This window comes from Plutella xylostella, chromosome 26 (genome assembly GCF_932276165.1).
Source record: "Plutella xylostella chromosome 26, ilPluXylo3.1, whole genome shotgun sequence".
Lineage (NCBI taxonomy): Eukaryota > Metazoa > Arthropoda > Insecta > Lepidoptera > Plutellidae > Plutella > Plutella xylostella.
The window spans coordinates 5,066,476-5,091,387 of record NC_064006.1 but is presented as its reverse complement, the minus strand read 5'-3'; the positions used below and the strand labels follow the sequence as shown (position 1 = coordinate 5,091,387).

The following is a 24,912-nucleotide window of genomic DNA, read 5'->3' as shown; positions in this document are numbered from 1 at the left end:
AAGACGTAAATCATAAAATAAAATCTCGTAAGCCAGATTCCAGACTCAGTTCATAGTTTGTTAAATACTAAAATGATGTGCCCTTAATTATTTTTTTTCAAAAGAGTGTGACTCAGCTTGCCATTCTGAACTTTTGTTTTAAGAGTTCGTGATGAAAAATAAATCCCCTCATAAATTGTTGGTGCAGACACTGCAGACATGCTGTATCGGCGCTCATTTCACTCACCAATTCTCATAATTTGATACGGCAGCGTTTCCTCCACGCGGCACCTAATGTTTTTTTTTTAAAGCCTCGCGCCCATACGAAAATATTTGATTTTGGTTTTGTTTTATTTTAATTAATTACGATATTTACAAAACTTAACACGCTTTACTCGAGTTATTTCGGGTTTGAAGGTCCTAACATTACTTTACAAGGTGCTAGTACAAGTTTTATACACAAATTAAAAAGTTTATTTTATCCACCTAATTCCAAACTCTCATTTGAAAAAAAATATATGAGGAGGCGTATTTCTTCAAAGCACCCTGTACTAATCCTACCATCAATAAGTGTGCTTAAATAAAATTAACTACTTTTGCAATAATAATCAGCGTATCCAGCTTGAGTTTCCAAACTTTAAATGACGTTTTTCAAAAGTAAAATGTAATTTTATAATAAATAATAATAATAAATCATTTATTTCGGATTGATCCATATTTTGTTAGTAAAAATGAACTTAAAAAATTATGTTAGTAATGGTATTAAATTAAATTAAAATGAAATATAATAATTAAATAGGTACATTATTTAGCCGCCCATTTACACGGCATAACGTGTGTGGAAATCTTTTTTTTTTAATTTCATGTTCAAAATGATCTGCCCGAGTCACTCTCGTCTCTTTCGGCATAATATTTTACTTCACTAAAAATTTTCAAATTAAACTTTTGTTTATTTTCATCTCTGGTCAGGGAAAATCTCTGAAATGGTCATGGAAAGTCAGGGAAAAGTCAGGGAATTTTTTGGAGGATTCTGAGTGGACACCCTGGTTAAGCACTAATCCCACTCAGCGCACATTTTATAATCGATTCATTAATGCATTTTGAAGGTAGTTGTGTCTGTAAATTTAATACTTTAACGAAAACAAAATTGGAATAGACTTTGTTCAACGTGGAGAAAAAAAAGGGTTTGTAGTTCGGATTAATTTCATTTCAAATAAGGAACGTAGAAGAAATCAATAAAATACTTAGGACGTCTTTTATTGCTCTGACATTATACTGTCAGAGCAAGAGACAAACTATTTAATTTTATTTAACTTTGTTGTGCAAGACGCCCTTAGATTAGTTTTACCTGTCAGCATCTTTTGGTAATCTAAAAAAAAATTAATTTGGATCACGATCCGTATTTAAGCAATTAAATACGGCACAGTATTTTTTTGCTGCTTTTTTTCTTTTTATGTCCATTTTTCTATTCATAATTTTTAATAAATACCTAAATACGACATTTATAAACTAGTACAAAATAGGAACAAATAGCGCGCGCGTGTATCGTCTTCCGCTTGCGGCAGCCGACTAGATTTGCCCCATCGATGGGGCAGGCGCCAGGCTGGCGCCTGCGCCGCCCATGCGCGGAGTGACACAGGCCTGCTTCGACATAAAAAGTATTCTAGTGGGAATTCCAGGATAAAAATAGTCCATGTGTTTATCCAGAGTTTCAGGTTCCTGCATACCAAGTATCATGAAAAAATTAGCACGGGACACAGTAACTAACATAAAAATGACTTGGCGTAGTACACGTGGATCGTGGATAGGAGATACTTATCTCTTTTGTTAGCTATAGGTACATAGTTAATAGTAAAATTAACGATAAAATGTTTGTTTCAGCAACAAGGGATACTTCCGTGGTCCGTTCCTGATCTTCCCGTCTGAAGTGGCTAACATCATCAACAAGGTACGTTTAGTATTACTGATCACTAAAACCCCTGTAGGCCCTAGACATAGTATTGTGGCGCTTCTAGGGGAGGCCCAGGCTCGGTAGACAAGTTTTGATTCATGGCCACGTCGATGGTGATTTATATTCTATTTAGTGGCATATGAGGAACGTTTACCACCAATCTTGGCTATGTTATTTATTTCTTGTTCATGTCCTTTCAAAGACAAAATCCCATGTGATAGACCGTTACCTTTTTGTTATTTCCAGCCGTTCTACAAGCAAGAGGTGTTACTCACGACGATGCACGACACGAGCCCGCTGGTCGGCATCATCGGCAAGTGCGCCGTGCTCGACTACGAAGAGTACCTCAAGTGTAAGTATAACATCCGTGAGTAAAAAAACAATATGAAAATGGCAGACAAACGGGCTATCTCGCTCGTAATCATAGGTAGGGCTGTCAGAACTCGTTCCAACTCCCACTTTTGTAACAGCCCCATGTATTATTATTATATGTATTACTTATGTACCTAAACAAGCCAAGCATGCATTTATAATTATGTAGCACCTAGGGTGGTCAACCTCATCAGACCCCACCAGCTGTTGTTCGACCAATAACATGCACTGTTCATTGTTCAACCTTAGATGAAACATTAAACAAATAAGGTTGCTACAGACGATTGGACTAAAAGCCGACCGACTGATTGGCCACCCCAATGAAGAAGAACCCAATCAATAATACTTAAATACTGTATGTTTCTAGTAAACCTAATTTCCTAATCTATCCCCATCTCCCTCGCACGCAGGTCGTCCGACAGAGATCCCAGAATCGGACGTGTTCGTGTGCGAGTCTCTGTACGACGAGTCCAACCGCGTCGCGCGGAAACTCAAGTCGGGGCTCAGGAAGTTCGAGCATAGCAAGGACGTCACTGTTGATGAGGTGAGTTTGAAAAAAAAACGAATCTTTGACGCTTTGGCTACGTAAACAAAACACTATGTTTGTATCTGTCTGTAACCTTGTAATGTAGCTAAAAATTAAATCAGTAGTGAAGTGAAAAAAAATAGTGCAACCGTGTAACTTTAAATAAATATAGGATTTAAAGATTTGATGTCTTTGTTTATTAATTATCGCTTTGGTAGTTCTCAAGATATACGCTTTAGTTTCGACTTCCATGCTCAGGGATCGTTATTGTTTTTACCTTTGCTTATATAGATACTATTTTTAATACACATCATACTTTATACATAAAATAATACAGATGCGGCAAGATAAAAAGTGCCGCTATAGAGGTATACAGCCATTAATTACGATGTAACCCATATTTGGAAGATATTATAGCCGATGATGATGTATAAAATAATATTTTATTCCGTGTTCCAGATCTACTACTTCCCGAAGCGGCTGGGCCCGCCGCCTCTAGCCAGCGCGCAGGAGGTGCAGTCCGTGGCCTACAGCGGCAAGAGCTACAACTCTAACGCTGACATGGTACGTTGCAATATCATCCATCATATCACATTAAGCCGTGGGTCCCGGTTGCTGCTTCGGCAGCAGTCGTTGAGCCTAGTCAGAGCTTCAGGCAGCTTGAAAACATCTGACAGTCGGGTTGCCCACTTACCCGACAACTCTCCCAGCACAAGCTTGCTTATGTTGGGGTCCACCAACCCGCACTAGGCCAGCGTGGAGGACTAGGTCTAAAACACTTCCTTCATTGGAAGGAGACCCGTGCGACGTGGGACATGATGGGTCGTGATGATAAGACTCGTTAATCATAATGATGTATTAAATTGCTTACAGGACGCCAAGCCCCAGTTCACGGCGCTGATCAACACCACAATCGGCAGCCAGGACGTCGAGATGATACTGGAGAACTCGCTCGACGAGTCATCGCTCGCCTCGCCCGCCACGCCGCTTTCTATTGGTCAGTGGTTTTGGTAGTTGTCCAATCGTAGCGCCGTACGTCGCCCTCGTCTATCACCTCTCTCTATTGGTCAGTAGTGTAGTTAGCGTTGTCTAGTCGTCTCATGTTCGGACCAATAGCAACGCAGTAATAAATTATGTGGACCAATAGCAACGAAGTAAAACAATAACAGCACTCGTTTGTTATAAAAAAAAGGCTTATAACAATGACAGTCGAGCGTAAGGCGACACGACGCCAGTGGCGCCTAAATGCCGCGCTATTATTTAATTTACACTCCAAAAGAATGAATATTGCCGCGCGTTTTGGACATGCCTTTTTTGATAACCTTTGGCACTAGTAGAGTGTAGTGCAACATAGAATTTACATAACATCAAACACGCTAACTAACCCCCCTACCTACTCCCCCAGGTGGCAACAGCAACCCCTACAACCCGTCCATGAGCGCGACCCCGAGCCAGGACCGGTTCAGCGCGACGCCCACGCCCGCTAGCAAGAAGAAGAAGGAACAGAAGCAGAAGATTGTCACTGGCTATATATTGTACTCGAGTGAAGTGCGGAAAGCTATTATTGCTAATAACCCGGAGAGCACTTTTGGTAAGTCTGGAATGTTCTAGTGTATTGCATAGTGTAGCTTCTAGCAAGACGAAAAGGAAATTGAAGATTGCTTTTGACGCTCATAACCTCTTCAGAATCTACCATTGTTGCTGAAGACAGTCCTCTCGTAAGGATAACAATACTCTGTTCTTGGTACATCGGAACTATGAAATGTCCGTAAAAATAAATCTTATTCAATGCATATCTTGGGATCTATAAAAGGTAGTCTGACTTCAGAGGTTTAACCTCCTGAGACCCAGAGACAAAAAATCTCAACTTTCAGTTTTCGGTGGGTGCAAACTGCTTCGTCTGAACTGGGTCTCCCCATTATGTCATCGTATGAGGTCTCGGGGTCTCTAGAGGTTAGTTCTGTGACTGGTTGTAACTTGCTTACTGATCCTAAGTTGTATGTTTCAGGCGAGATATCCCGCATAGTGGGCAACGAGTGGCGCTCTCTCCCCGCGTCCACTAAACAGAGCTGGGAGGAGCGCGCGGCCAAGTGCAACGAGGAGACCAGCGCCAAGCTCGCCGACGAGATGCGCGAGCTCACGCAACACGTGAGTCTTGTACCTGGCCCTGTAGCACGGGGCGCTATTAAGGCGTGACAAAAGTTCTCCATCGTTCATCCATCCTACTTTTGTCACGTCTTAAATGCGCTCCGTGATAGCCGCGAGACAAGCCACGATTGCCTCGCGGCTAATCTCGCGGCTCGACTCGTGGCTCGCTCGAGAGTATAAATGAGGCATTAGAGTTTATAGTCGTTTGCAATAGAATCCAACAATCATGTAAAAAAAAAAAAAATGTAAACAAATATGGCGGACTGACATTGACAGCGTATTGTTTATGCCCATAGTGATGTCATAGTGTTCTAATTAGATTAAATATATAAGCCATAGACTATAAAATAAAACTGATTATATATAAAAAAAAAGTGTTTATTAAAACAAATTTAAATCTTCGTCTTCTTCATCATCACTATCAGAAGTGTCGCCGGTGACCGTAATTATAAATGGAACCACTGTGTCATCGCTTGCCGTGTCTAAAATGCCGTCGAGCTTTTTCATTTCTTTCTCTTCCTTTTTTCGTTTTGGTTAATTATATTAAGCTCTTGAAAATTATTTTTTATTGTATTCAAATAATATTAAATTAAAATAATTTATGAAATTAAAATTAAAAGATAACTTCAGATTACGAACAACACTAACTTTTCAATGACTTATAGAGTTCGATGAGTAAAAAACTAAGATGACAGCTTGTCAAATACTTCGAAATTTTTACGTTGCAAATGTTTTAACAAATTTAACTTATAAATACAAGTTAAATCGTGTTGAAGATAATGTGAAAACAATGGTGCGTTCGTTGAAATCAGACTATGATCATAGTTGATCGTCAAATGTATGTGATTACGGAGTAATCGTGACAATTTGGTTTGTTTACATGATTGTTGGATTCTATTGCAAACGACTATACGTATTATCATGAATCGTCATCGTATAGTAGATCGATCCCAGACCTGACTGAATGACAACTATGTTTGCGATGAATGCACGTCCCACCAATCCTATCGTCTAAAATTACTAACTGTTATTGTTTAACATTTGTATGACTTTATACTTTATCGTATCTATCGAACTAACGAATACTAACACTTATCTTATCTTTTCATGCTAGCCATCTTGGAGTAAAGTGGTGGGTATTATTATGCTATACTTGGTAGTTAATTTTTTTGATATTGTATGATATTTATAGAAAACTGCAGCTGAAAGATTTAGCGAAATATTCTATTGATAAAGGCATATTTACAGTGAGGCGCCGCAACGCCCCGTGTGCTTCCACACTTACAACAAATACCCTTTATTCTAATATAACCATAACATCTTCTGTCTGGTTCTAGATGGAGATGACGTACGAGTGTCAGTGGGACACGTGCGACTTGCAGTTCGAAGAGCTGTCCGACTGCATGGAGCATTGCGTCGGGGACTGCAGCAGCAGTGAGTTGTTTATTTATTTATAATCTATTGTATACACACGAACATGTACACAGTAAAAAAAAATTAACATTTGTTCTTCGCATCGCACTTCGAGACTACGAATTGGCAAGCGGTAGCGTTAGATGCCTTTTGATCCGCCGTGGAAGTGGAGAGATACGGGGTCCTAGGAGGAGGCCCATGTCCAGCAATGGATAACGATTACGGGATGATGAAAATAACGATAGGCTACTGCTTCCGAATAAGGCACGTGCTAATGCCGTAATTTTTGCGTACCTAATACTAGTTCTTTATAAATTTTAAGAACACTGCGTTTTCTATAATATATCATTCATCCTACATAATATTCTAACCACCACCCTTACCTCCACAGCGGCAACCTCCTCCGGCCACGTGCAAACGCACTACCGCGGCTCTCACACGGAATACCCGTGTCTGTGGCGCAACTGTGCGCGCGTGCGCAAGGGGCAGGCGCCCTTCCCCAACCTGGCGCGCCTGGTGAAGCACGTGCGCGACCTGCACATCAACAAGAGCAACGGCAAGCCGCGCGCGCACCACGAGCGGGCCAGGTGTGTAATCACCGTCATTATCAGCCAAGAATTATGATTCTTTTATGGTACGCTAACGCCATCTAGTTACCATTCAAGATATTTTGCAACACAACGGACGGAACTAGTTAGAGGCCCCATTGGGGCGTTTTGCGTCACTTTGTCGCAAAGGAAAGGTCATCATGTAAAATTTATGGCAGCAACACGCATCGCACTTTAGGCATTGGCCTCGCTCTTAAGCTGCGTACAGACCTGCCCAACGAACGGGTTTCGTTGACCTTCGTTGCTGCAATCTGTCCTGTATTATGTATGATAAATATCCATCGTTGGGAGTTCGTTGGGCCGGTCTGTACGCAGCTTTAATGTACAGTGTACACCTCATCCGACGCCATCTTTCGCTCTCTACACTTGGTTTATACGTGTTAGCAGAAATTGATTATTGTTATTTGTTTCAGGAACTTCGTGCCGTCGTCCAAGAAGCCCCAGAAGCAGTACACGGCTGTGCGCAGCGGCGTCATGTCGCCCGGAGGTAAGAATTATAATTTGAGTCTCCCATACTGCCAGCCGATTTCGTAGTATCTTTTCGATACGGGTATCAGGAGGGTTACTCTACGTATATTGACGAACGAGAGCTGCCATGCAATCGGCACGTTTAACAAGATAGAGTCGGGGCTCGCGCAGCAGTGCATCTTCATTTTACGTCATATAGATTTATGTGATTGCGGAACATTCTTGATTTGATCGCGGAACATGATGGGACAGTGAACTGATGATGAACCGTTCATAATCGGTCAATTTAGTATCTTATATTAAAAATGGACTTTAGATGTTGCTACCCGGTTTATTTATATGAATCTAATATTGTATTATTTTTTCCCCAGGCTCCCTCTCAGCCATGTCGCCGGCGTGCCGCGACACGCCGTCGCCGTCGGAGGCGCCGTCGTTCGCGCCGCGCCACGCGCCGCCGCTGTTCGTCACCGCGCCGCCGCGCTCGCAGCGCCTGCAGCACTCCGACGCTTATATACGGTACTACATAATGTACATACTACATACATAGCTACCAGCCACGCGCCGCCGCGCTCGCAGCGCCTGCAGCACTCTGACGCTTATATACGGTACTACATAATGTACATACTACATACATAGCTACCAGCCACGCGCCGCCGCGCTCGCAGCGCCTGCAGCACTCTGACGCTTATATACGGTACTACATAATGTACATACTACATACATAGCTACCAGCCACGCGCCGCCGCTGTTCGTCACCGCGCCGCCGCGCTCGCAGCGCCTGCAGCACTCTGATGCTTACATACGGTAGATAGATAGATAGATAGAATATTCTTTATTTGTACACACACACATAAAAGAAACTTACAAAACTTAAATACTAACAAATATGTACAAAAATGGCGGTCTTATCGCTTAAAGCGATTTTTTCAAGACAACCTTAGGGTGGAAGGATATTTTGTTTAAAGAGGGGTCAAGTGTACTAAAGAATTCTAAAGGAAAAATTAAAATAATGATTTAGTACGGATTTTAAACGGTACTGTTTTATTGGTGTCTGAATCTGCGTGCTAATATCATGTCGACCAGGCAAGGCCGTCTTAAGCCGCGTATCGACTGCGCGCGGCAAACCATCGAACATTGGCTCGCGCGGTGGCCGCGCAATATGGTAATGGCTCCGCCGCCCGCGGCAACTCGAACATTGGCAAACGCCGGTTTGCCGCGTTCGAACATGTCTCACGCGGCAGTCGCGCTCAGTCGATACGCGGCTTTAGCCTGTGAAAATCATCATCAATTTGTTTATTTTACAAAGGAGAATGGCAATTTCTCTATAGCGCCATGACCCAGAGCGGCCATTGATGAAACATACACTGATGTGTAGTCCGTGACTACAGTATATACTGGTATTAATTTTATTATTATGAGGCATGGGAGAACGAAGATATAAGTGCCGAAAGATCAAGTCTTTCTACTGTACTAGATGTTACCCTTGAGCTAAAAATAGTTTTTAAAGTGTTCCCGTGGGAATTCCTGGATAAAAAGTATTCTACGTTACTACGGGATAAAGGGAACTTGAATAGAATGAAATAATTTTTGAAATTGATCTCTTTATAAAAATAGGTTTCCGAGTGTGAAATGTGCAAAAATAATCTTGATATTATTTGCAGAAATAAAATCATGTAATACATTTTGTGATGCACTATGTATTGGGAATCTCATGATTTAAATTATAAAACTTGTTTGTGCGTGTACTATTCATCAAAAACTTATTTAACGAAAAAAAAATAATTAATTAATTTACTTTTGCTAATATCTCAAGAACCCCATGGTTTAGATTTTTTTAAATATTTTTCCCTGATAGTAGACATTTTTATCAATAACTTAAAATAGGTTTGGTTAGTGGCTGCTACCTTACGCAAAGCGGGTCAGGTTTCGCCATTCTTCTTTAACATGACAGGTTTTACATTCATTATTGGCTTACAAAATCAGACTTATTCCTAAACAACCTATGATAGATTGTATTTTTATTAAACCTCTTTGAAAAAAATTACAATTAATCAATTGACATTGAAATTATTATCATTATGGCGTACCTATTACCTCTTTCATATCCATAAGTTCGCACGTCTTTACTAATACCTAAATTTTCCATCACATCAGATACATTGAGGGTCTGCACTCTGACCAGAAGTACATCACTCCGTGGGAGAAATCCTTGACTCCGATGCCTCTCAACCCAGACCCGGCTCACTTCAACATGAGCAAGTTGCCGGCTCATTGGATGACCGAAGACGCCGTTAACGGATACTTGGCTCAGGACAAGAGTCTGTCAGAGACTGACATACAGAAGATGGATCAAAATACTAAAGTGTTGAAAGGGCTCTGCGCTCTAAGAGATTTCATGATGCGAGACGCCTTCAATATTCATAAGCATTACAATATTAGCACTTAAGGTTTGGGTATGTGGTGATTTGAGGCAATCATATTATTATGCACTGTGCATGTTTAGATAGTAAGGAAATCATTTTTATTTGTCGCTGATTTTATGACTAACTTTGAAGAATAAATGCATTTTATATAAGAACTAAAACTCTCTTTTTTGGGCTAAAAGAAAGTAAAAGGGGTTACGAAGGGAATAAAAGATAGTAAATTTAAAAGCTTACAATTTTAATATTATAGTTAAATAGTTTTTATCATACGATACAAATGGCATACACATCACAAGATTATATCACGTGACTTTTGCGAATAAGCAGCAATATTTCGATTATCAGCCTTTTGGGCGTACATACAGTGCCCATTGACTCTCATTTTAGATTGGCTGTGTATCTCTACACCCCAGTGTTATTACAATAAACACACAGTAATATTTTTTGCATATTTGCTGCCTTTGTTATACATGGGAGCTAGCGACTGAAGCGAGTATACAAAAGGGTTGATAATCGATTGAAATGATGTATATTATTCTTATAGATTACGCCTGCTGACTGTCCACTTCTTCTTTGATAAGTCTTATTAGGTGATTGAATTTCTTAGCTTCGAATATAAGGACCTGTAACAAATAAAAATAGGTTATATTCTAGCAATCTCCATCCACAAATTATGTACCTACATGTATATCGTCGTTTTGCATTGTTGGTAGAATACCAACAAAACGGGCCATTTTTTATTTTAAGGCTCCGCCTTTTGGCTTACTATACCATTAGGCCATATTCTTATATTAACAACATACGAACAAGATGGAGTGTCAGTGCAAAAGAAAGTAAAGGTGTTTTGTTCGTTTCATCAAAGGAAGAACGAACGAAGCCACGGCCAACACACTAACGCCAAAGATGAAACTCAAAGACACGGTGGTATATTACCTTCCTGCACGGCGACATAGCGCCGCCCTCGTACTCCCACTGCGAGAAGTCGACCTGCGCGCTCACGTCCACGTCGAAGCTGGCCAGCGCCTCCTCCACGATGGGACGCTCCTCCTGGTTGGCGTAGAGGACTTCTGTCGCTTCTGCGGGGTGGAGGGGAGGGGGTTAGTTGTAGAGTGAGGCGAGGTTTGGTATAAATTAAGAAGGTAGGGTGGAAAAACCAATACTATTTTGATTCATAAGAGATGTGTTCAAAACGCATTGTTCTCTCTATCTTTACCACTCTGTATACGTCATTTCCTGTAATTGGTTAATCCTAGTAACTAATCCTTTCCGCATAGTAAATCCTAATCAAATGCTAGTCCAGCCCTAATGCTACAACATTCAACTTTCTAAAAATACCTAAGTAGCAAATTCCATTAGGTCATCAGTATTATGACTTAACTATTAATTTAATACAACATCACAATATCAGAGGCAGTTATAGGCTACGAAAAATGGTCACCTCTGGCTACCCCTTAGGTCCACTTGCGCAGACCTGGGTTAGCGAATTAACTCGGAGATATTTGACATAAGGAGGGTTAGATTATTAATTTGTCTTGCATCGCTGAAATATGAGCGCTAACCTTGGGATAAACTCTTAAATATTTAACCCCCCAATATTGGAGGGTTAAGACGCTAACCCGGCTTACGTCAAAAGAAAAGGTTTTTATCAATATTCTTGTATTTGTTGGAAATGTTTGATTATGATGATTAACTCATCATTCTTATATTTTTCCACTATCTAGCAAAGTAGCAAATGGTCCCACTTGTGAAATTAAGAGCACGATGGTGTGGTTACATACATATATGCTCACGACTATGACTGTATTGTAGTTACTCAGAGGTGACTCACCCACTTTTCGCTGTACATTTTTGTACTCACGTGATAGGTCGCGAGCCGTATCGCCGTTTTTGAAAGAGTACAATGCACTTTAGGGTACACATCTAGATCACGATGTTTTTTTCACCGTAAGAGCTATGGTATACATTTTTGGAGATATTGCGTAGAGTAGGTAGAAAATAATACTCAGAGTGGACAGAATAATAATAATTATGAGAAGGTCCTATCGTGGGAGTGGTAGGGAAAACACAATCTCAGGGTAAAACAAACGTTCACTGTATTTCAAGGTTCTACAGACACGTAATAATGCAAGTGAGGTAATCTTATTGTAACACTAAACTAATGTCCGTTGGGAGCGCGAGCGAGCGTGTAGCCGGGAAACGGGTTGGCGCCGACTGACTGCGCGGGCTTCGCTGGCCGGTGGCGCGAGCGCGGGGTGCGCGCGGGTGAAGGGGAGGACGCGGGACGCGGTCTGCGCAGTAGAGCTGCGCAGTAAAACGGCGCGGCGGCGTGGGACGCTAACCGTTTTCGGCGCGCGATTTGTTTTCGCGGGAAAACGGTTAGCAGTCTTGTTACATCCTCCCCCTCTAGACCGAACTAAGCGCCCTCGCGTTCGGAGTAGCATGGTGACAGCCCTGGTCCTCCCCCTAAACTGTTCGTCGTCCTCGAGAACACTGATGGTCGGACGGTGGGGTGGTCTGCGCAGGGGTTCTGCGCGCGCGGGGGTACTGCGCGCCGCGCGCTGCGTGCTGGTAGAAGGCACCGGGCGGGCCAGCTCTGCCTGACGAGGCGGGCGGCCGGGCTCCGTGTGCTGGTAGAAGGCACCGGGCGGGCCAGCTCTGCCTGACGAGGCGGGCGGCCGGGCTCCGTGTGCTCCCAGAAGGCACCGGGCGGGCCAGCTCTGCCTGACGAGGCGGGCGGCCGGGCTCCGTGTGCTGGTAGAAGGCACCGGGCGGGCCAGCTCTGCCTGACGAGGCGGGCGGCCGGGCTCCGTGTGCTGGTAGAAGGCACCGGGCGGGCCAGCTCTGCCTGACGAGGCGGGCGGCCGGGCTCCGTGTGCTGGTAGAAGGCACCGGGCGGGCCAGCTCTGCCTGACGAGGCGGGCGGCCGGGCTCCGTGTGCTGGTAGAAGGCACCGGGCGGGCCAGCTCTGCCTGACGAGGCGGGCGGCCGGGCTCCGTGTGCTCCCAGAAGGCACCGGGCGGGCCAGCTCTGCCTGACGAGGCGGGCGGCCGGGATCCGTGTGCTGGTAGAAGGCACCGGGCGGGCCAGCTCTGCCTGACGAGGCGGGCGGCCGGGCTCCGTGTGCTGGTAGGGGAGGCGGCGGGAGCGCGCGCCGCGGGCACGCTGGGCGCGCCGGGACGGGTCATCACCGTCCTCTCCATGAAGACAGAGAGCTGCGCCGCCGTTACGCAGGCGAACGCGTCGAGTATAGCGGCGGAAGCGGCGGAATATGCGCGCCGCGGGGGCTGCACGCCGCTTACTCGTATGGCGCGTCGTGCGTGGCGGGCGCGTCGTGCGTGGCAGGGGAGGCGGCGGGAGCGCGCGCCGCGGGCACACTGGGCGCGCCGGGGCGGGTCATCACCATCCTCTGCATAAAGACGCGGTTGGTCTTGGCGGCCTTGGCGACGGTGTCCAGCAGCACGCAGGCGAACGCGTCGAGTGTAGCGGCGGAAGCGGCGGAGTTTGCGCGCCGCGGGGGGGCTGCGCGCCGCGTACTCGTATAGCGCGTCGTGCGTGGCGGGCACATCAGGCGCGGCGGGGGAGGCGGCGGTAGCGCGCGCCGCGGGCACGCTGGGCGCGCCGGGGCGGGTCGTCACCTTCCTCTCGCCGGTGCAGCTGCGGTCGTCATCGTCGTCAAGGCCGCGCGCCGAGTGTCCTCGGTCCTCGGAAGACGCGCCGGGCTTTGCGGGGGGGGCCGCACCGCAGGGGCCCGCGCGCCGCGTGCTGCTCGTGCGCGTAGGGCGCGCCGGGCGAGGCGGAGCGGCTGCGCTCCGCGTGCTCATAGGACGCGTAGGGCGGGCCAGCCGGGCCAGGCGAGGCGGGGCGACCGCGCGCTGCGTCCTCGTAGGACGGGCCGGGCGTGGCGGGGCGGCCGGGCACCGCAGGGGGCCCGCACGCCGCGTGCTCCTCGTGCGCGTAGGGCGCGCCGGGCGCGGCATGGAGGCCGCTCGCCGCGGGAGGGCCACGCGCCGCATGCTCGGCGGGCGCGCCGCCGCCTGGGGGCATTACCGTGGTCTCGCCGGCGGTGCCGCTGCTTTCGTCTTCCTCGAGGTCACGACGCTTCGCTCTTCCCTTTTCGGTAGCATATTTTCTCTTCGCACACACTTACATTCACGCGTCTCCGCGAGTTGGGCGCCACTATGAGAAGGTCCTATCGTGGGAGTGGTAGGGAAAACACAATCTCAGGGTAAAACAAACGTTCACTGTATTTCAAGGTTCTACAGACACGTAATAATGCAAGTGAGGTAATCTTATTGTAACACTAAACTAATGTCCGTTGGGAGCGCGAGCGAGCGTGTAGCCGGGAAACGGGTTGGCGCCGACTGACTGCGCGGGCTTCGCTGGCCGGTGGCGCGAGCGCGGGGTGCGCGCGGGTGAAGGGGAGGACGCGGGACGCGGTCTGCGCAGTAGAGCTGCGCAGTAAAACGGCGCGGCGGCGTGGGACGCTAACCGTTTTCGGCGCGCGATTTGTTTTCGCGGGAAAACGGTTAGCAGTCTTGTTACATAATTTATTTACAGAAAATAAGCCTACTTATACGCGCGGTGCTAACTTAAATACTCGTGGCGTTGGGAATGCACGGGGACTCGTTCCTTTTCTGCGCTGTCGGAGGCTCTCCTCTCCGAGCTGCCGCGGTGACGGCGGTGGTCGCTGCTGCTGCTTGCTTGAACTTGCTGAACTGTTATTTTCGGAACTCCATCTTTGTTTCCAGAAACAGCTCTTTTCAGGGCTATCTAAAGCACAACTTGCAACCGCGATGTGTTCAATAAAATCAATACTTGCTGTTGTTATTGGTTGAGTATTGCTTGCTGGTACGGTTAGATTGAAGAGAGCTGCTTATGATAAGGTTCTTGAACGTTTTGTGGTAAGTAGAATGTGTGGTAGTAAGTAAGCCACACATTGTACTTAAATTCCAAAGAACTCATTGGTATGTCTGCGCTAGGATCCAAACACGCATCTTTTGTGTGAGAAGCGAGCGCTTACCCGACTGAGCTACCGCCGCTTCTTTTCAATTTTTTATAATTTTCGTAATGTATATCTACAAGGAAATCACAAATATGACACTTTGTAAACAAAATACAAATTACTGACAGATTGCGAAAATGGAAATAGAGAGGGATAGTTTTATCCAAAGACGTGAGGTGAGATAGAAGACAATGTTTTTTACGGCAATAGAAACTTGGTCCCTTTCAGCCTGGAACGGGACATAGATTCACAGAGTGCAAAAAGAAACGTCAGGTTGGCTAACTCAGGGTTATTTTCCATTAGCGCAATCAAAAGTCCGGGTTAAAATTTTACAAAGTTAACCCTGAGTTAGTTACCTCTGAGTTTATATTTTTAACCCTGTGATCCACGCAAGTGAGCCTTAGAGATTTCAGTCCTAATAATATGCATGCAGTAGCTATGACTTACCTCCAGTGTTATAAGTTTTGCATATCCACACGAGGTACTGGAATGTGTACGGCATGTTTTTTCTGATGGCCTTCTCCAGTTCAGTCTCAAGTGATGAGAACAGAGGCACACTGATCTGCGCTGGAATGTTGAGGATCCTGAAAGAGTATGAGAGGTTTGTTTAGCAAGCTCAATATGGTAATGTAATATTACACTTTGTTCATTAATATTGCAGCTAGGGCCCAGGAAATTGGCTGGATGCCTGTGTGAGAGGTATCCTCGGATTCTTGCCGCAACAGACCAATAGCAGTAGTTGTACATTACAGTAGCATGGACATACCTTTCATTAATAACAAATCCGACATGGTTATTCTCATCTTCAAGTATCTTGGTGATCAAGGCTTTGGTTTTGTCATCTGCATTGTCAGTGGCCAGTGTTGTCAGGATCTCCCTCAGTTGCGCAATACATGGCTCATGCTGGAAATAAGATATTTTCAATTTTACATATAAGTAGTCCTAATTATGGTCTATTTGCAGAGCATTAGTAATAAAGGGGGGGAGAGGCAGTTATGATTTTACCTTTCTTTTGGTGATGTTGATAAGTGTAGTGATGCCAAACACTCCATCCGAGCCATCATCTTCATCATCATCATCCTGAGGATCATCCAGACACTGCTTCACTACACTGCCAATGTAGTTCTGGGCTGGAATTATACATAACTGAAGTTATTATTTTGTATATGAAAATTTATGTTACATGACATAATGATTTTAGCTTCACTCCAAATGTACTGGTGCCACATCATTACAACTGATGAAGAAAGAGCGGAAGCATTTGGAGCCTTCCTTAAAAATGTATTCACTCCTAACACAGACACTGCAGACAATGCCTTTGAAGAGGAAGTTAAATCCTTCTTACAAAGTAACCTACAGCTAAGCCCGCCTATCAAAAGCTGCACACCTCGAGAGCTAAGGGGAATCATAAGAGAACTACAGCTGAAAAAGGCACCAGGATACGACCTCATCACTGCTGAAGTCTTACAGCAACTCCCAACAAAAGTGCTGGTTTTTCTGACAACACTTTTTAACAGTATGTTAAGGATTGGATATTTTCCTAGCCAGTGGAAAGTCTCTCAAATAACTATGATCCTGAAAGCTGGAAAACCACCCCATCAAACCTCATCATATCGACCAATCAGCCTTCTGCCCTTGCTATCGAAATTATTCGAAAAAGTCATCAGCCGACGGCTTAACCGATGGCTCGAGGATAACAGGATAATACCACAGCACCAGTTTGGCTTTAGAAGGAAGCACTCTACAATTGAACAGGTACACAGAGTATGCGATCACATCAGGCACACCCTAGAAAGAAAAGAGTACTGTTCAGGGGTATTCCTTGACGTGCAACAAGCGTTCGATAAGGTCTGGCATGCTGGACTCCTATACAAATTAAAATTATGGCTTCCTCACAATTTGTATCAACTGCTGAAATCCTACATAGAAGACCGCATTATTTTTTATGTGAAGATAAATGAGGGAATGTCATCTCTTCATGAGGTAAAGGCTGGAGTACCACAAGGGTCAGTACTGGGTCCAGCACTGTACCTAATTTATACAGCTGACGTCCCAGAATCTGGAAATATTGTAACTGCCACATTTGCCGATGATACTGCCATCCTGGCATCGGACAAAGACCCCGTATCAGCTTCAAAAACTGTACAAAGTCATCTTGACCAGGTCCATAACTGGATGAAAAGATGGAAGATCAAGGCAAGTGCAGCCAAATCTAACCACATCACTTTCACTCTTAGACGTGACAACTGTCCTCCTGTAAAACTTGGAGGTGAAGTTCTGCCTCATCAGACGGTTGTGAAATACCTTGGATTCCATTTGGACAGGAAGCAGATCTGGAAAACTCACATTCAGAAGAAGAGAGACGAGCTGAACCAAAAGTATCGGTCACTGTCATGGTTACTTGGGAGACAGTCAAAACTATCAGTTAACAACAAACTGTTAATATACAAGGCTGTATTAAAACCTGTTTGGACCTATGGAATACAACTGTGGGGATCAGCAAAAACCTCCAACATTGCAATAATGCAGCGGTTCCAAAACAGTGTTCTAAAAACCATAGCCCATGCACCATGGTTCACTAAAATTGATGAGGTCCATGAGTACTTACAAATGCCCACGGTTAAAGCGGAAGTGGAAAACCTGTCAAGAGCCTACAGAGATAGGATTGCTGTTCACCCCAACAAGCTGGCTACTGACCTCACCAGTTGTATTCCAATAAGAAGGCTGAAAAGAAAGCACATTTGGGACGGTCTAGGACCAGTTGAATAAGAAGGCAACCCAACGATGGGAGGGAGTGCCTAAAACGTCATCAACACTCTCCAAACAACTGCTTATGGTCACTCAAGACCGATTGCATGTTACAGTGACTACAAAAAAAAAAAAAAAACATCATTACTACTTCTGTAAAGAAGTAAATACACTCACAAATAATAATCTGTGCCAGTGCCCCGAGGTCCACATTAGACTTCAGGAACAGTTGCCGGAGCAGCGCCTTGATGCCCTGGAAGTCGCAGTCCTCAGGGTTGCGGCCTTCGAAGTCAGCTTGGATCTCCTACAATCAATTAAACCCATAAGATTCTGTTGATACTAAAGTTATTAAAATATTTAATGATGCAATGCAACTCTGTAATGTTTACAAACTTCTTTAAGTATTTCATATAGCATGTTCATGTTATTCATTCGATTGTTGTCTGTTTATTGAGAAGGAAGTGTATCCATTTCAGGGTTACGAAGAAACAAAACACCACCACAATGCTATATTATAGTAAAGATGCTGTTAAGTAATAAGGACAATTTTTACAGGTAAAAAAAAACAAAAAAAAAAAAACACGCACTCACGCCTTGTACTAATGTACTCCCTTGCGGGGTAGGCAGAGGTGCATTGCTGCACCCACTTTTCGCCAGAGTGTTATGTTAGTCCCAATGTTACAGGTAAAACGGTATGAATTGATTTTAACAGGATTTTGACCTAGAATACTTATATCAAATATGTAATTACCGTAGTTTGATGTTGATTAACATTAACATTTGAATCCACGTGCGGAAAATTTAAGGTTAAGCACTTACTTTGTCTCCGATGAAGTTGCCGTCCGAATCAAAGTCAGAATCATTTTCATCGCCAGACCCAACTTCGTCTTCGCTGCCACTGTCGTTTTCAATTTCCTTATTCTTTTTGCTGGACATTTTAAAGTTAATTTATCCCGGCACAGCAACAAAAGAGCACGCGAAATCAAAACAAATTTGCGTTTTGACGTTTGGTTTGACGTTTTATTTTATTACACAGATTAACATTGATTTGAGTTGTTTTCACAGAATATTTTTTATTTAGAATAATAACGAAAAGATAGTGTGTGATTAATATTTTATCATTATACATAATTTACACTTATTTAGCTACAATAAATCATGCAATTTTTATAAGTAGGTACTTAAATGGTAAGTAGTCGTTCTACCTTACTTTGTGTCCACAATAGGATGGTAACTACTTTGGTAACTACTTATATATAGTTACATATTTTATCTACGACTTAGTTAACTATTTTTTATACACATTCAGCAGTAGTGTAAAATAAGACCACGCAGATTTTATGATCTGAAACAACCATGAAAAGGTTATAGTTAACCAGTGTTTCCAACTTGATGGATTAGAAATCTAGTTATCTACTGCAGGCGCGGATCCAGACCTCAAAATTGGTGATGGGCAAGTCTAAACTACCTGAAAATCGGCGAATCGCGTGTTTGATTAAGGAAAATTTCGTAAATTTAGGAAAACATCGCAAAAGTGCATCGCATAGGTATACTACGATTTTAACCACCGACGGAAAAAGAGAAGTGTTATAAGCTTAAATTGTTGGTGTATCAGTGTGTGTGTATGTATCTGTCTGTGTCTGTGGTAGCATAGCTCGCTGAACCGATTTTCATCTTGTTTTTTTAGGGTGTTAGATATGTTAAAACTACTTATGACATCGCAAAAGCGCATGTGGCTACAATTTTTCATAAAAATGTTGTAAGGTGACCTGAGCATATTTTATTTTGAAATTTGCGTTCCTGTAACCTTGTGCTAAGTACGTTACTATTATGGTACCCGAAAAACGGTAAAATTTTGGCTCTTGTTCTCTTGGGTTATGAGCCAGGAAGCACAAGGTTGCAAATTTCAGAATAAACTAACTACTCTCAGGCCACATTACAAAAACTTATAAGTACAAAAATCCTGAATACCTACGTGCGTTTTTGCGATTGCTTTCAAACTTTTTGGAAAAAAAAGCTCAATTTTCTCCGCCCCTTTCCGCAACGAATAGACCTAGAAAGATCACCTCAAAAGGAAAAAACAAACCCTTATAGGATCACTTTGTTGTCCGTTTGTCAGTCTGTCACCACTCTTTTCTTCAGAAACGAGTAAAGATATCAAGTTGATATTTCGCATAAGTAAATATAAAATTTTGCGGCCCCGACAAAGTAGTAAAATAAAAATATTATATTTTTGGGGTAAAGCAGGGATGAATTTATTTTTTCACGTTGTTTTCATGCGTTGTTGAATAGGTCTTTTAAAAATACACACACAGGTGTGCCCAAACATTTTTTTGATTCAGTGTCCCCACCTGCTGGCTCTATGGCTAGGCCAAAAAATATGAAAAAAAATCACGGATGTAGTTAGTACATAATATAATATGAAAAAATTAAAAGTGCGAGTCCAACTCGCACTTGGCCAATTTTTTTTAAGCCTTAAATTGTACGAAATTTTTTTGTATTACAACGCTCCATTCAGTATTCATACAGGACCTGGAAAAAGCTTAGTAAATGTCACATTTAAAAATAACTGAAACAAGACTTTACTGATTTTCGGGTACCATGGGTAGGTACACGGTTTTCACGTTTGGAAATTTCAGAATAGATTACTCTAAGGGATCCTAACAAAATATATGAAAATCGTAGATATATGCGCTTTTGCGATGTGGTGTTTTTAAATTAATTTATTTCATTGATAGTGATAAAATAACTAAATTATAAATCGCAAGTCATTTAGGTGATGGGCATGCCCACCTTGCCCATATGGGTGGATCCGCGCCTGATCTACTGTGGATTATGTACACTAGATTAGTGTAGGTAGGTAGTTAGATACTCATAATGTTCGTTGGTGCCTACTTACCTACTTTCTGATGAGAACGTAACTACTCACCGTGGTGTAACTTGCTAGGCATATTACAGAAAACCCGTAAGTCGTGACATGGACTTCTTTTTGGGATCTGAAAACCAAAGTTTTTGTAAGTGGGTGTTGAAATACCCACCACCCACAACAATAAAAACTTAGATAGGTAACTACTTACCTATTATAAATAATTACCTGTGAATCATGATGTAAATGGAACTCTTTATCTTCTTTGCCGCTAGATACCATCCACTCTTGTACAGAGAATCGGAAATACCCTCACTCTGTAAGAAAACAAAAAAAAACTGAAGGGCTAGCTAAAACGCTAATCTTTCGGCTTAGGCCTAGGAAAGTACTTATTATTTATATTCTTACTAACAAGGTAGGTAGTTATTACTTACAGATTCTAACAAGCGTTGCCCATACCAGCAGAACAACCAAGTCTGTGAGAGAGCAGTCGTCAGGAAGGACTTGTAGATCATCTCATTCCATTTCTCCACAATCTGCAATGTAAAGCCCTACTCTTAGATACTATTTCGGTAGATTAATCACTGCAATCGAGGTAAGAGTCATCTGTTTGGCTATACAGTGCTATAGAAAGATACACGAAATAAACAAAAAGAAAAACTTAAAGTTAGTTATCGCCTCCCGTTTTAGTTTTCACGGCACTTCAAGCTTGGAAGACTCACCACACAGCAAAAGCCACAGAAGCAGAGTATGATGGAGCTGTTGAAGAAGTTGACGAGAAGGGCGAAACTGAACATGCGCTCCACGTCGCCTGCCAACCTGCACGAGATAAGAGAAGATAATCATTATTTAACCGACTTCGTAAAATGATTACATTACTGGCCGATGATGATTATGAATTTTTGGCAGAAATGAATGCCACCGAATGGTGTAAGTACTTAACTAGAAACATTTATTCATATTGGTTCAGCCACCAGCGTATATAGTTGCCGACCTAGATGGGCAGATGAATTATACCTATAAGTACTTAGTTACTTAGATGCATTTTTTCAGAGTGACCTGATTGTTATAGAGGTAATAATAATTATTCAAGATACAGAGAAGAGGAACACTTAGCAGAGAAGGTTTCAGAAAAAAAGACGAAGAGCCAGTAAAATAAAAAATACTTAAGTACAGCCGTAACTTGTTATAGCTTATACTTTAGCAGATTTTTGTACCTGATCAAAGCGTGGTGTCTCTGCACGATCTCTGTAAGCTCCTTCTGATGTCTGGTCTCCCAGTCCTGGTAGCTGAACGACTCCACGCTCGCCTTGTCTTGCAGCAAGTAGGCCGAGCTGTACACACCTGGGAATGGGATCCACTATAAGTATACCTAGAAAACTATTTAATGGCTGATTACCAAATAATACCAACCTATACAGATACCTACCTGTTTTAAATTGTTATGTAAACAAGACAGTGATGTCGATTCTGAAGGCAGAAATTCTAAATTTAGACCTGTCAAAACCTTAATTTCTTTGTTTGAAATTGGACTCTATGATTGTTTCCGTACATGTCATTTTATGCTAGCAAATTTTTTAGTTTGACAGCGTTAAAATTAGAATTTCTGCCTTCAGAATCGACATCAGTGACTTATTTAATATCGGTGTAGTTACTACTACTACTGGATTAATAAATTAGGAAATAGGCACACCGGAGTTTGAGTTTTAATTCTCATTAACTAGTTAATCTACGTAATATTAACTATATAGTCACAGTGTGGATTGAGATGGGGACTTTATGGGGAAGCAGTCAAATCAGATGATTTTGCTCTTAGTGTCTCCACGTATTGCTGCCCGAATAAATAATAAGCTACTGGGTAGGTGTAAGTAATCAGGGTAATATTACCAAGTGGATACTCCCCAGGCATCTGCCGGTCAGCGGGCACGTAGACGAGGCGGCGCGCGCGCGCGGCCACCAGGTCAAACTGGGTCGTCACGTGGCTCAGGAACACGCAGAACAGCAGGTCGCCGCATAGCATGAACCAGATGGTTATTAGACCTGGAGGATGATGATGATGATAGGTAGGTAGTTATACTTGGAGGAGTTGGACGCAGGGAAAGATGTTTAACATCGAGGATGTACGATGATGGTATTTTTATTCCTACCGATTTCGGTAAATGCGACTGCCTCCAACTCGTATAAGCTAACGTTGGCCGTCGTTGGGTCATCTCATTACATTTTTGTTCCACCCTTCGAGATCAATCTGATGCCTAGGCCTATATTTGAGTAGCAAATTAAATTGTAGGGCAAAGACTGCCTTTGGTTTCCAATAATAAGATATTGCGCGGCAGCAAAAATGTTCTGGGAAACGTATAGCAGATAATTTATTTGCTCTAGTGACAACCAAAATTTACCAAAAGCTGATGCCGATGAAGTTTCGGATATCAGTGGTAGGGAACCTGAATGCAATTTTCGACTGATTTGACATCGGGGGCGTAGCTCAGATGGTAGAGCGCTCGCTTAGCATGCGAGAGGTACCGGGATCGATACCCGGCGCCTCCAATCTTTTTTGCTTTTTATTTTTAATTTAACTTAAATTTTATATTAGTTAGTTTTAGCTAGCTTTAATGATAATTCAATCAAGAATTTACTATGTAATAAATTTTATTTAGTTAGACTAAAAAAAGTAAGTATTTATGTATGACTGTATGCCAACTACCTACCCAGTAATAATATGAGGTACCATTCCATTTATCTATTATCAAGTTTTTTTTATACCCATAAAAAATATTTATAGAATCCCTCACCATGCCACGTCTGGAAGGCCAGTACCACCTCGTAGTACCCCTTCTGGAAGGGGTCGAAGGGGAACCAGTAGAAGAAGGGTAGTATGAGCGGCACCTCGAGGCCGGCCAGACGGCGTCCTATCTCCACGAACGGGGGCGACAGAAAGATCACTAGGAGGGCGTTGTTGCACCAGTAGTAGCCTGGGGAGATGAGAATACGGTAAATAATATTATAGAATAACGGGTAGGTACATAATACTACTGTACTCGTTATTCTATGATAATATACAGGGTGTATTTTTATTAGTAATCTTCCCGACAAACTCAAAAAATATTATGTGCAGTTGTTAAAGTAGGTAAGTATACCTACTTAATACCTAGTTATTCGTGATTTCAAAATTGGCCTTTCGATGACAATTGTTCACTACATGACACATTACAGGCCCTCGGGAAGCTCACTGATAAAATTTTACCCTAATATAGTAACTTATTGTTATATCCTTCTAGTTTTATGTTTCGATTAGATATAACCCCACATAGTACCTACCTAGCATCATGTTGGTAGTAGGTAGGTACCTATAGTTAATATGTGTGTTATGTCATTGTACATTGAGTCCTGTTGTACCCATTACAAGCCTCCATTACAACTCATACCTTGCACGACATAGTTCAGAGTCCTCAACGCGCCGCTGATGATTTCATGCTCCTCCTTGGACACAGGTCCGCGGGGCCACATGGACCGCAGCTCGGATACCAAGTTCTCGTACACGGGCCGGTGCACCACCATCTTGTAGGATTTCGACATGGCTGGGGGAAGTCAAGGGTTTTTATACATCTGTTTATTAATGTTAATATAACTTCTATATATATTATTCTTATTATTAAATTCTTTATTGCACATAATTAATTGTCTACATAGGCGAACTTAATGCTATTGGCATATTTGGCTGGCCAATATCGCGATTCGTCATAATACGGGCGCATTGATTGGTGGAACTCGCATAAAATGAGTTTATCCACGTCGATAACGAACCTATGCCGCTAGGCCTGATTATATGTATCTGCCTTTGCCAGAATCTGCCATTCACCGAAAAGGACCATGTGGGGATATCTCACACATAAGTATACTATTATCTGTCTTAACTAAACCAATATCTGCCCCGGCTGGGAATCGAACCCGGGACCATTGGCATAGCATTAAGGGTCATATTTGCTATACCACACTTTCCCTTACCCATAAGCAGGTACCCGACGCAGGGCATCATGCGGAAGATGTCGACGGCGTCCTGGAAGGAGCCGCCGCCCGCCGTCTCCGCCATCTTGATCAGCTCCAGGAACGTCACCACGAACAGGTTCGCGAACTCGAACCAGTAGAACACGTCCCAGCATAGCCTGGGGATATGAGTTAGAGGTAGGTGCAACTGTCAATTGTATGTGGGTAATCCTCTTACGGTGACTAATAGGTGCAGTTGTAAATTGTATATGGGTATGGGTAATCCTCTCACAGTGACTAAGTCTAGGCCAACTGACGTGACAAGGGTTCGTTATCGAAGTAGATAGACGCTAGATAGACATCGCGATAAATAGGTACGGCGCTGTGATTGGTGGAACGCGAATTGATCGAGTTTATCGACGTCGAT

General features: G+C 43.2%; 3 protein-coding genes and 1 non-coding gene across 8 annotated transcripts in view; 2 read left to right on the top strand and 2 right to left on the bottom strand.

The window, feature by feature from the left end:
- LOC105389760 (protein polybromo-1) overlaps positions 1-10,049 on the top strand; it is a 31,523-nt gene extending 21,474 nt beyond the window's left edge. For 2 of the 5 annotated variants that reach the window (XM_048630522.1, XM_048630519.1), the window contains exons 24-36: positions 1,861-1,927; positions 2,177-2,282; positions 2,713-2,846; positions 3,288-3,392; positions 3,702-3,825; positions 4,234-4,419; positions 4,837-4,976; positions 6,091-6,108; positions 6,314-6,410; positions 6,781-6,976; positions 7,411-7,484; positions 7,837-7,981; positions 9,620-10,049. In XM_048630522.1, the coding sequence (XP_048486479.1) occupies positions 1,861-1,927; positions 2,177-2,282; positions 2,713-2,846; positions 3,288-3,392; positions 3,702-3,825; positions 4,234-4,419; positions 4,837-4,976; positions 6,091-6,108; positions 6,314-6,410; positions 6,781-6,976; positions 7,411-7,484; positions 7,837-7,981; positions 9,620-9,911 (1,684 nt within the window). In that variant the 3' untranslated portion in view covers positions 9,912-10,049. Of the gene's footprint in view, positions 1-1,860; positions 1,928-2,176; positions 2,283-2,712; positions 2,847-3,287; positions 3,393-3,701; positions 3,826-4,233; positions 4,420-4,836; positions 4,977-6,090; positions 6,109-6,313; positions 6,411-6,780; positions 6,977-7,410; positions 7,485-7,836; positions 7,982-8,111; positions 8,160-8,196; positions 8,270-9,619 lie in introns of all 5 variants that reach the window. The other 3 variants (XM_048630521.1, XM_048630520.1, XM_048630524.1) reach the window with 3 other exon arrangements.
- A 231-nt stretch (positions 10,050-10,280) lies between these two features.
- Positions 10,281-18,653, bottom strand: LOC105389739 (protein BCCIP homolog). The gene is made up of 7 exons (XM_038111469.2): positions 18,458-18,653; positions 17,816-17,942; positions 15,896-16,020; positions 15,657-15,793; positions 15,338-15,474; positions 10,822-10,964; positions 10,281-10,511 (listed from the first exon to the last, which is right to left on the bottom strand). Exons 1-7 carry the CDS (start codon positions 18,572-18,574, stop codon positions 10,434-10,436), a joined length of 864 nt encoding a protein of 287 aa, XP_037967397.1. The 5' UTR covers positions 18,575-18,653; the 3' UTR covers positions 10,281-10,433.
- Positions 18,654-18,911: 258 nt separating this feature from the next.
- LOC105389740 (odorant receptor 4) lies at positions 18,912-24,658 on the bottom strand. Its single transcript, XM_048630631.1, has 10 exons — positions 24,507-24,658; positions 23,927-24,079; positions 23,294-23,473; positions 22,392-22,544; positions 21,722-21,848; positions 21,227-21,323; positions 20,939-21,040; positions 20,733-20,821; positions 20,568-20,634; positions 18,912-18,983 (listed from the first exon to the last, which is right to left on the bottom strand). The coding sequence occupies exons 1-10, from the start codon at positions 24,589-24,591 to the stop codon at positions 18,927-18,929; spliced, it is 1,110 nt and encodes a 369-aa protein (XP_048486588.1). The 5' UTR covers positions 24,592-24,658; the 3' UTR covers positions 18,912-18,926.
- On the top strand, positions 22,976-23,048 carry Trnaa-agc. Its single transcript has one exon. It is a non-coding gene; the product is annotated as a tRNA-Ala (tRNA).
- Positions 24,659-24,912: the final 254 nt, after the last annotated feature.

Coding starts and splice junctions, on each gene's coding strand:
- LOC105389739 (XM_038111469.2), bottom strand. CDS start 18,574: ATGTCCAGCAAAAAGAATAAGGAAATTGAAAACGACAGTGGCAGCGAA. Junction 10,965..15,337: donor CAAAACTTATAACACTGGAG/GTAAGTCATAGC, acceptor TCCACCCCGCAG/AAGCGACAGAAGTCCTCTAC. Junction 10,512..10,821: donor CTATGTCGCCGTGCAGGAAG/GTAATATACCAC, acceptor TATTTGTTACAG/GTCCTTATATTCGAAGCTAA.
- LOC105389740 (XM_048630631.1), bottom strand. CDS start 24,591: ATGGCGGAGACGGCGGGCGGCGGCTCCTTCCAGGACGCCGTCGACATC. Junction 22,545..23,293: donor GGCCTTCCAGACGTGGCATG/GTGAGGGATTCT, acceptor ATCATCCTCCAG/GTCTAATAACCATCTGGTTC. Junction 21,324..21,721: donor AGACACCACGCTTTGATCAG/GTACAAAAATCT, acceptor TATCTCGTGCAG/GTTGGCAGGCGACGTGGAGC.